An 11634-nucleotide genomic window follows, 5' to 3' on the forward strand; every position below is an offset into this window, starting at 1 on the left:
GCTAAAGAGGCAGCAAGTCGCGCTCCATCTCCTGCGTCTGTTCCGTTTCGAGATGTCTTTCCTCTAATTCGTGAGGCAGTTGCAGCAATCTGGCAGAGGAGATGGCTAACGGGGGTCGCAACCTCGAAAATGGGAGAGATCACTATTTCCTCTATCCCTCACTGGACATACACCCATGTTCGAGATCGACGTTTACAGACTTTATTGGCGCGACTGCGTATAGGTCACACGTACCTTACACAGAGGTACCTGTTGACCAGGGACCCTCAACCTTACTGTGATGACTGCCTGGTGCCGCTTACCGTGCGGCACCTATTGGTAGAGTGCCCTAGTTTGATAGAGTTACGACACCGCTACCTCTACCGCTGTCGCGGTAGAGATAGCGGTGTCTATTATATCTCAAAGGTCCTTGGACCAAAGTGTCTGGCCCAAGGCCATGACGTTTTTAGATTTTTGGGAGAAGCTGGCCTTCTCCCAAAGCTGTGATTTTTATTTAATTTTAATATATGTATTTTAATGGTTTATGTATATTATTGTTTTTTTTTTTTTTTTTTTTTTTTTTAGCTATGGTATTGGTTTTAATTGCTTTTAGTTGTTTTTATCAACAATTTTGTCTTTTTACATTATTGTAGAGGCGCCATATGACCGTAGATGTTGCGGCGCCTAAAATTAAAATCCATCCATCCATCCGCCCTGCCCAGTTCTGGTCTAGATAATTTCAGGAGGTGTTGCGAACTTACCAGTTATAGTCTGACCGGGCTTAATTTACGGCTGTGGTGGGGCGAGGGTAACTCTACAGTGCTGCCACGTTTCCCCAAAATGCGTTATGAAATGGAAGTTATTTTTGTACAAGGCATTGCAAATACCATCAATTCAGATATATAAAATTTCGACTTGTGTATATAGATGGCTGAATCAACAGTAACCATCATACGCATAAAAAAAAAAAAAACTGTATAGTACCATACAAACATGGCATACATATTCAACAGTGTTGCTGATATCAACTGTAGTAACTTATATTGGTACTTAGCGTATGTTTAGGGTGTGTAATAACATCAGCGTTACAGATATAAGATAATGAGCATGGAAAAAAGAAATAATCTATTATCCAAAGTAAAAAAAAAGAAAAATTGTAGAAGTCTTGTGAGTGGCGGCAATATTGATGAACCCAGCCTCACTTTGTAGTACCAGATGTTGCTATAATTATAAGCTAAAATGCTCACATTTACTGGCTTTTACAGTAATTTCAAGACATAATCGCATTCATAATTCGTAAGCCAAGCTAATGTGTAGTTTCTATTTTTACAAAATAGTAGGTACATGTCAACACCTAAGTGAAAAAAAACAAAAAAAACATTGCGAGCGGCAACTCTTCCACACCCAGCTGGTGGCCTTGACACATTGCTGGTGGCGACGTGACTGACCTCGTGCCACTCACTTCCTTATTGTTCTTTGCACAGACAGTATGGCAGCCCATTCAACCCATTCCTCACATTTACACAGCCAGGCTAAAGAAATGGTCTTCCATGTAAGGCAATATTTTCAAGAGGAGAAGGATAAGAGAGCTGTTCTCCATGGCCTGTCAAAGGTTGTGTCTCGCACTGCTGCAGCAACGAAGCTTAGCGAGAGCAGTAGAAAAATTTCGAAAGTAGCAAGAGAAAATGAAGAAAATCAACGTCCCCAGTTTAACTCACCCAAGAAGAGGAAACGTGCAACACCGGTCTCTGATTTCTTTGATAACTTCAATGAAGGAGTCTTGCGAAGGACAGTACTCGGTTTTACGAGAGGAAGGAAATTCCCACCCTGGACAAGATTTATGCAGCTTTTAAATCCGATCTCTCGTATTGTGGCAGCCGTGAAATATTAAGAACAGTACTGAAGAGAATCGGGTTTCGATATGGAAAGGTTGATGGACGAAGATTCTTAATGGTAAAAGATGATGTCACACATGCAAGGTTGATTTTCTTGCACGAAATGAAGAAACACAGAAGTTCAGGGAAAAGTATCGTGTACTTGGATGAAACCTGGATTAACCAAAATTACTCAATGTCCAAATGCTGGGTAGACAGCACGGCAGAGAAGGTCATGGGAGTGAGAGAAGGGTTCCCGCTTGATTTTGCTTCACGCAGGAACGAGAGATGGATTTGTCCCTGGAGCAACCCTCGTTTTCCAAGCAAAGAATGTTGGTGATTACAATGAGCAAATGAATGCGGACACCTTTGAGAAGTGATTTAAGCCTCAACTACTGCCCAACATTCCATCCTCTTCAGTCATAGTGATGGATAATGCATCCTATCACTCAAGGAAAGTGGATAAGCCACCAACTACTGCAAACAAGAAAGCAGAGATCCAAGAATGGCTGGAAAAGAAGGGTGTTGCAGTGCCAGACGGTCTACTTAAGACTCAACTCCTGCATCTTGTCACTCGCCACACTGCAGCCGCTGACACACAATATGTCATTGATAAGACTGCCTCAGAACATGGGCATAAGGTTGTACGCTTACCCCCATACCACTGCAACTATAACCCAATAGAACTGATTTGGGCACAGGTTAAAGGGTATGTGGCAAAGAGAAACACCTTTAAGATTGCAAACCTGAAGCCACTCGTCCAGGAGAGTCTCAACAGCATCACGGCAGACAACTGGAAAAATGCTGTGAGACACTGAGGGATTACAAGTGAATGATGAACAGAGAGATATGGTGATTGACCATTATCTCGATTCGTTCACAATCACTTTCTCATCTGATGAAGAGTCGTCATAACTCTTTTATGATATACAGAGGAAAAGGACTACTGGGGACACCTCCTTAAAAAAAACGCACAAGACAAATATCTCGTGGGTGGTGTGGAAAAACTGTCAAATTTAATATATATATATATATATATATATATATATATATATATATATATATATATATATATATATATATATATATATATACAATTATAAATGACATACTAAAAAATCAAAGGTAAGCAGAGAGAGAGAGAGAGAGAGTGTAACAGTAGTGAAAACGTGGCAATACTGTACAGAGACGCTCGCCCCCCATGGTCGTAAATTAAGGCTGGTCAGACTATAGTTGTGAACTCGCTGAAGGTTTCCCTTTGTGTCTCACAATTCAAGGGATCAGTCACAGCCTACCCTCTAAAGAAATCTCTCCCTTTTCACACAAAATTACAAGCACTTATTATAAACACACACACACACACACACACATACACTTGGCTGTCTCGTCAGAGACTGCAGCAGATCAAACAAACAAACAAACTTCACTTAGAATTTTAAAATGGTAACTCCAAATCCAGCCTCGGAGTCTCCTGGGTAGGGGACCATGAAATTTAATGTCCCCATGTCGGACTGCTCTTTCGGTATCGACCATGAATATCCCCTCAACTTTTTCTTCATTAATTCGTGCAACATTTGCGGTCTTAGATCTAATTTTCAATCAGTAGAACACCATGTCTACCGTATTAAATCTCATTTTCTTTTCCTCACCGAAACATAGCTGTCTGAAGCAACTGACAGTAATCCCTTCTCTGTTCCGTCCTACTTTCTCTATCTTCATTTTCTTTGCAAAGCTGGATATTGCAAATGTGCATGCGCAACGACTTGATTTGCTCCCGTGCCCACGCTCTTGAATCTTCCGAGTTTTCCACCATCTGGCTTCGACTTAAAAGTCACTCACTAACTAGATTTATCTGTGTTGCCTATCTCTCCCCTAACTCCTCTGACTATAGTAAATTCCTTGACTATTTAACTTCCAAAGTGGAGCACATTCTGTCCCTCTATCCTTTGGCAAAGATCTCCATCCTTGGAGATTTTAATGTTCATCAGCAACTTTGGCTTTACTTTCCCTTCACTGACCATCCTGGTGAACTAGCCTTCAACTTTGCTATCCTCCATGACCTAGGTGCTAGAATAACTGGTGCAACACCCTACTCCCATTCCTGACCGTCTTGGAGATACGCCCAACATTTTTTACCTTTTCCTTAACACTAATCCTTCTGCTTATGCTGTTACCCTCGCTTCTCCATTGCAACCCTCCGATCACAATCTCATATCTATATCTTATCTTATCTCTCTAAGCTCTTCAGGATCCGCAAAGGCGGAGGTGCTTCTGGCGTTTAGCCTCTGCCAGTTGGGGGGTACTTAAGGAAGTATTATGATGATTTTCCGTGGAATAATTATTGTTTCCATGTCAGAGACCCATCTCTGTTAGCTAAAAGCATAACAGAGGTGATAATGTCTGCTGACATGAAGGCGTACATTCCTCATTCTTTTCCTCAATCCAAACCTTCTAAACCTTGGTTTAATAAAATCTGTTCTCGTGTTACACATGACAGAAAGGTTGCCCACAAAAGGTACCTGAGTCTTCCATCACCTAAATCTCATGCACTTTATATTTCGGCCAGGAATCATGCCAAGTCTGTTCTTCAACTTGCCAAACACTCATAAACAGAAAATGTCAAAATCTTTCAAACTCAAACTCCCCTCAAGACTTCTGGCATCTGAACAAAAACATATCCTCCAATAACGTCAATTCTTAATCTTTCCCTCCTTTATTTCATCCTGATGGCACCACTGTCATCTCATCTGTCTCTAAAGCTGAATTCTTCTGTCAAACCTTTGCTAAAAACTCTACCTTAGATGATTCTGGACTCGTCCCTCCCACTCTTCCTTCCTCTGACAATTTTATGTCATCAATATTAAAATTCTTCGTAATGATGTTTTCGATAATTTAAACTCTCGGAAGGCTTATGGACCTGATGGGGTCCCTCGCTGGGCCAAATTTTTCCAACTCTGTTTATTGATTTCTGCCTTTCCTTCTTGCTGGAAGTTTGTCTACATTCAACTTGTTCCTAAAATATGTGACTGTTCTAATCCCTCAAACTACCGCCTTATTGCTTTAATTATTCTCTTCCTTGTCTAAAGTTTTTTTTTTAAATCTATCCTCAATAGGAAGATTTTTAAACATCTGTCACTTCACAATCTTCCATCTGATCGCCAGTATGGCTTCCATCAGAACCACTCTACTGGTGATCTGGCTTTCCCTACTGAGTCATGTTTATCCTCTTTTAGTGATTTTTGTGAAAGTTTTGTAATTGCGTTAGACATAAAAAGCTTTTGATAGAGTCTGCCACAAAGTTTTGATTTCAAAACTACCCTCCTACGGCTTCTATCCTACTCTCTGCAACTTTATCTCAAGTATCCTCTCCAACCGTTTTATTCCTGCTGTGGTAGACGGCCACTGTTCTTCAAAATCTATTAACAGTGATGTTCGTCAGGATTCTGTCCTTTCTCTCAATCTATTCCTATTATTCATTAATAATATTCTTAACCAAACTACTTGACCTATCCACTATTACGCTGATGATACCACCCTACAACTTTCCACGTCTTTTCTGAAACGACCAACTCTTCAGGAAGTCAATAGATCATGCAGGGACTCCACAGAACACCTGACCATGCAGATCATTCTTTTATTTTTGATTGCGGGCAGAGGATATATATATATATATATATATATATATATATATATATATATATATATATATATATATATATATATATATATATATATATATACTATATGGGGAATGGTGACTGAGTGGGGTTTTTTTTGTTGTTGTTCCTGTTGTTGTTGCCCTGGGCAATCTTTCCCTTACATAAATATGATATATGTATATATATATATATATATATATATATATATATATATATATATATATATATATATATATATATATATATATATACACAGAGAGAGAGAGAGAGAGAGAGAGAGAGGCGTGGTAACAGGTAGTGTGAGAACCAGTAAGAGGGCAGAGCTCCCTGTGAAGGATAAGGGAAAGGTGGAGGATGCATCGGCGGGGGGAAGGAGAAGAGATCCAGCTGACCCACAGTCAGGCCAAGTCACAACGATGTTTTATCACCTGCCTTTCCTGTCCCTTTATCTCTCTTCCTCTACAGTAAAGCATCACCATCAACGATAAAGCAATGTCCATCCTTCCTCCCCCATCGCTTATACAAGACATCTTCCCGGCGGCTGTTAATGGCGGTATTTATGTAATGCGGCCAAACTTACTCGTGGGAAAACCAATGGGGTGGCAAAAAACAGCATGTTTCCCCTCCACGAGAGTTTTCCCAGGCCAAGGCCCAGCACGGTGAGCTCACAATGAAAGCGAGAGCTGGTTGGTCGAGACCTCTTAGGGCGGGGCGTAGCACAGGGTTCGGAGTTTTGATTGGCTGCCGCTGCAAGATGTTGCTGCTACCAGTAGAGCATCAATGAAATGGAGGTATATGAGGGCGCCGTCAGTGTCTCGTACGCTAGTGTACAACATTACGTCGGTTGGTGTGTGGCTGCGTCAACACCATTCCCTGCCTCTTCCTCACGCGTCCCACAACGCCTTTAACGCCACAGATTTTGGCTCGCCGGGCCATAACCCCCAAGGCTGCGCCTCCTTCCCGTCGAGAAAAGGAATCTGACAGCACAGGTGTGAGCGAGTGTGTGTGGTCCACCCGAGGACATCTACCTGCACGATTTGACCTCAGTGCCGCTGCCATGAAGTCAGCCACGTCACGCTCCTCTAGGGACCCGCCAGAAGTAAGGCAAGAGCGACAAGAAATACGTGAGTACCTAGACAAACTGAGGCAGTTGGTGCCAGGATGCCCTAAGGCAGGAAAACTCTCGCGTCTGGCGGTGATTCAACACGTGATTGACTACATAGTGGAACTTCAAGACACCTTGGTGCACCACCCCGTCAACGCCGCAGTGCTGGCCGCCGAACAAGACGTGACACATCTCGCTCAAGTAGATCCACTACTGGCCCTCCAGCGTCTCAGTGCCCATAAGCGCGCACACACGGCTTCGCTAACACTAGACGCAGCGAAGTCCACCAGCCCAGTAACTAAGACTAATACTGACACAGCCGACAGGAAAAATAGCAGTAGTTGCAGACGGCCACTGGGCGTTTTGTCGTCCCTTAAAAACCAAAGACACCAATAAGGGGATTTGTCTGTTACCTCCCTGCTGCAGCCAATTTACGAACCACAGATGAGAGATAGTACAATATTACATTTAAGAAAAGTGTGAAATAACAGATGGCGCTGGCCAAATACGTCGCCTCGCCGTGGCAGCCCGACGCCCGAAAGGGAGGTGTGGCCAGCCGTCCTCCGCCACGGTGGCCCTGACCCGTCAGACGGCCCGCTGCCCATATTGGTAACAAGACTTCCCCCATCCCCCCACTCTCTGCACTTCTCCCTTTCCCTCTCTCCCACCCCACCATCAACGGTATACCCCCTCCCAACACAACTTAACCCGGAAACACCTCTTGTCTAGCCCTCTCATCTCGGAGAGGCGTGCAGCCGCCCACCGCCCACGCCACCTGATGTACCCACGGTGAGATGGTGCCTGGTTGGAGAGGGAACGGTGATATGTGGGCTGCACCATACCTACACGTGATGGTGGTGATGTCACCATCAGCACCCACACCTGATTCCCCTCTCCTTGTCAACACGTACTCTTTCCTTCCTTCGAACGAATCACCCCAACCCCTCACCTTCACCCTATCCGTCCCGCACACCTGCCTTGCAGAGGAAGAGCAATTGGTCTACTCAGCGCCACGTGACATTCCGTCCGGAGGTCACCGCCGATAAGAGAGGGCCGCCCCCCGTGTCTCCAGACCGACGCCCCCCTGAACAGCTGTGGCCTAGTCAGGCGGCGAGCAGGTGTGGGTGACGGCGGGAGCAGCTGAGGGAGACACCAGGTGCGTATCACCCACCCGCCACCCTCCTTCACGCAGGCTGTCTTAAACGCCTTAACAGCCTCTTACACACATTTAACAATCAACACACATTCAATCAATCAGTTTGCATCACCAGCAAACATATTGGCTTTGTCTGTCCTTGAAATATAGCATTCAGTAATCTCATTATCATAAGGCAAGCTGTCATAATTATCGCATAATAAACTTCAGGTAGGTACCAGCAGGCGTGCTGCGTCTCAGAGTAAAGCTATGAATGATCATGAAATTTTTTATTCTTTCCTTCAGGCTTCACAAGCATTTCCCGTCCTCCATCACCATCACACCAGCCCACCTCAGGGTCGTGAGGGTCACCAACTCTGCCGCCTGAATCGCCGCAAAGTAATGAGGACGTCCGGGCTTCACTATGCTTTCAAGGTCGCTCCAGGTCACTCCTCGATGAACTCGCCCAGCACCCTGTCAGCTCACCAAGTTCAGCAGAAACACTAATCTATTTTGCTCGTTTATTTCTCGACTCTGAGAAACCGTGATTTTCTACTGCTTACGACTGCAGGACACCAGCCGGCCTCAAGTATCACTGAGGTGCTGAGCTCGGAAAAGGTAGTAGAACAGCGGTTTAAGGTTATCATAAACTATCTTGAAGGTGACACTCCCAGCTCCTCCCCCTGTCGGTCACATGATTGTCTCTCCTTCACACTGCCAGGGGGAGAAGGCCATTTGACACTCCCACTTCTACGTGCTGAATTATATGCGACAGAAACCGTTAAGCAGCGTACAAGGAGACATCTGTCCAATAATCGCCACGGATCAATTATAAAATATCTGGCCAGCTGCTGCTGCCTCAGCGCGTCCCACTATCAGCTGCCGCCGGAGGTTTCCACACCCGGGAACCGCGCCCGTGACGCAGGGCACCAGCTGCTGCCTCAGCTCAGTTCTCTTAGAAAAAAAAAAAGGTCCACCTGTTTCACATCTTTCACTGAAGCCTCGATGAGTTGCTCTGTGCTGGGATGAGGGGCGCCATCTTAGGCTCGGCAAGGAAGCAACTGTAAAGTAAAGTAAAATAAATTAAATTTTATTGCTATTTACGTACACAACATAATGTACATACATAGTACTCATCTAAGCAATGGCACGGCCTGCCAAGCCAAGGTTCCTAGGCAGACGGATTTATCTGTGTGTGTGTGTGTGTGTGTGTGTGTGTGTGTGTGTGTGTGTTAGGGGTCGCCAGCAGGTGTGGTACGCCGTCTGTTCCCTCAGCCACGGCAGTTTCTGTTACAAAGTTTCCTCCATCTGGGTAAACTTCCATCTGCATCGTGGGGGCGGTGGGCTCGGCAGCTGCAGTGGCTTTCATGTGTGTCAATGCTAATTATGTCTGCACTTTGACTAAGTGAGACTTATTGCCATCTCACCCTCCTCTCTCCTCTCCTCCCCTGGAGCCAGTGCATTTCCGCCTGGTTTATCTTCCACTTTGTTATTACTCAGCATTCAGCACATCACACTTGTGTATCTCACGGTGTGTGTGTCTGTGAGTGTGTGTGTGTGTGTGTGTGTGTGTGTGTGTGTGTGAGAGAGAGAGAGAGAGAGAGAGAGAGAGAGAGAGAGAGAGAGAGAGAGAGGTGGGGGGGATAAAAGCAGAGGGCACCTCGTGAGAGCTGGCAACGGAGAGAGAGAGAAAGCTAAGTATGGTGAGAGGCGTATCCCCGAGGGGCGGCGGCGCGACGGCGGTGTCTTCCTCTGCTATCCTACGCTCCATCTGTTTCTTTACACGTCCCCTACACCCCCGCCGGGACGCTCGCCTGGTCAGTGCTACAGTCACCCGCTTGCGGCTGTGTGGGGCGAGGGTCGCGGTACGGGTGTGTAGTGTGGGCACTCCCCGCACCTCTCATCCCTCCTAACCTTCCTCCGTTTCCTTCTGTACCTATAAAATCACCCCTCTGCTTGGATGTGTCATGGAGTCTTTCCTCAAGGAGTCCCATTTCTGAACCCTGTAATCTGGTCTCGTATCCTTTCTCCAAACACACAGACACACATACACACACAGGTGCACCACATCTTGGCATCACCCGCATACCAGACAAGAAAATGATATCCCTTGACAGAAAAGACGAAGAGAGAGAAGTGTCATCAGAATATCCTTGTCAGACACCCTCTCCCTACCTTGTCATCTATTCCCTGCCACCTCACTACTACACACCCCAATATTCATCCGAAACCCCCTGCATTACTAAACATGTGTCTTTTCACCCCCCTTCACTCCTTCCTCCTGATGCGCACACCCTTCCCCCTGCCCTTGTCAGAGTTGCCCCGAGAGGGTCAGGGGGAAGGGGCGGAGAAGGTGAAGGAGTGAGTAGGTGGATGGGTGGTGGGGAGGTTTTGGGTGTGGGTGCCATAACCTGATCTCCGGTCCAACCACTTCCTGCAAACACAATTGGTACTCTCTCTCTCTCTCTCTCTCTCTCTCTCTCTCTCTCTCTCTCTCTCTCTCTCTGAGTCATCACAACCAATGTGTGTGTGTGTCTGTGTGTGTGTGTGTGTGTGTGTGTGTGTGTGTGTGTGTGTGTGTGTGTGTGTGTGTGTGTGTGTGTGTGTACGCTTCCCAGCAGGTCTGGGTGTTAATTGTCATATCTGTTAATAAACATTAATATTAGAGTGTACATTGTCATCCGTTCGACTTAATTAACAAGGACTCTGTGTGTGTGTGTGTGTGTGTGTGTGTGTGTGTGTGTGTGTGTGTGTGCTCGCGCGTAATATCGCTGTATATCTATATATGCATGACCGTGTGTTTATACATTTCCACATATGCGTATATCTATAATTCCGTTGTACTTCATGTGCCGTGACAACGTCAAAAAAAAAAATAAAGTATTTTTGTATTGATGAGGACAATATTTGACTCCATGTAACCTTAATGTAGACTGGAAAAAGAAGACTAATTGAAGAGAGAGAGAGAGAGAGAGAGAGAGAGAGAGAGAGAGAGAGAGAGAGAGAGAGAGAGAGAGAGAGAGATGAATGGAATAATAGGGACAGTTAAGAAAACAAAAATTAAGAAAGAGAGAAATAGGAATGTTTGGGGAGAGAGAGAAAAAAAAAAACTTGAGGATCGAAGAAGTTTAAAAGGAATAAGAGGTGTGGAAAAAACGAATAACATGTAGTTAAGGAAAAAACAGTAATAGTAGTGTGTGTGTGTGTGTGTGTGTGTGTGTGTGTGTGTGTGTGTGTGTGCTATGATGGAGAAATCGAAAGAGGGGAGTAAATTTTGCCCTCTCTTCCCCTCACTCCCCGTTCCTCTCGCACCCTCTCATCCCCAAACCCGAGGTTGTGTCATTCCCTCATTCCTCAACGCCAGTCTTACTGACATTGTGCCGCATAAGGGAATGGAGTATTGGGAAAGAAGAGGGGAAGGGATGGGATGGCAATCTTCCTCTAATTTAATGGTTTTCTTCATCACTGCCTTTACCCAGCTGTGTGTGTGTGCGTGTATGTGTGCGTGGGCATGTGTGTGTGTGCGTGGGCATGTGTGTGTGCCTGTGTGTGTGTGTAGGGTGTGTTTCACTGTTTGATCTGCTGCAGTCTCTGACGAGACAGCCAGACGTTACCCTACGGAACGAGCTCAGAGCTCATTATTTCCGATCTTCGGATAGGCCTGAGACCAGGCACACACCACACACCGGGACAACAAGGTCACAACTCCTAGATTTACATCCCGTACCTACTCACTCCTAGGTGAACAGGGGCTACACGTGAAAGGAGACACACACAAATATCTCCGGCCGGGGAATCGAACCCCGGTTCTCTGGCTTGTGAAGCCAGCGCTCTAACCACTGAGCTACCGGGCGTGTGTGTGTGTGTGTGTGTGTGTAGGTG

The 11634-nt window shown here is 45.5% G+C and overlaps 1 protein-coding gene and 1 long non-coding RNA gene across 2 annotated transcripts; both read left to right on the plus strand.

The window, feature by feature from the left end:
* Positions 1 to 1977: 1977 nt before the first annotated feature.
* Positions 1978 to 2671, plus strand: LOC123516652. The gene is made up of 2 exons (XM_045276254.1): positions 1978 to 2185; positions 2274 to 2671. Exons 1-2 carry the CDS (start codon positions 1978 to 1980, stop codon positions 2669 to 2671), a joined length of 606 nt encoding a protein of 201 aa, XP_045132189.1.
* A 4350-nt stretch (positions 2672 to 7021) lies between these two features.
* LOC123516984 lies at positions 7022 to 10648 on the plus strand. The gene is made up of 2 exons (XR_006678351.1): positions 7022 to 7773; positions 8059 to 10648. It is a non-coding gene; the product is annotated as an uncharacterized LOC123516984 (long non-coding RNA).
* Positions 10649 to 11634: the final 986 nt, after the last annotated feature.

The sequence above is a fragment of the Portunus trituberculatus genome, chromosome 41 (genome assembly GCF_017591435.1).
Source record: "Portunus trituberculatus isolate SZX2019 chromosome 41, ASM1759143v1, whole genome shotgun sequence".
Taxonomy (NCBI): domain Eukaryota; kingdom Metazoa; phylum Arthropoda; class Malacostraca; order Decapoda; family Portunidae; genus Portunus; species Portunus trituberculatus.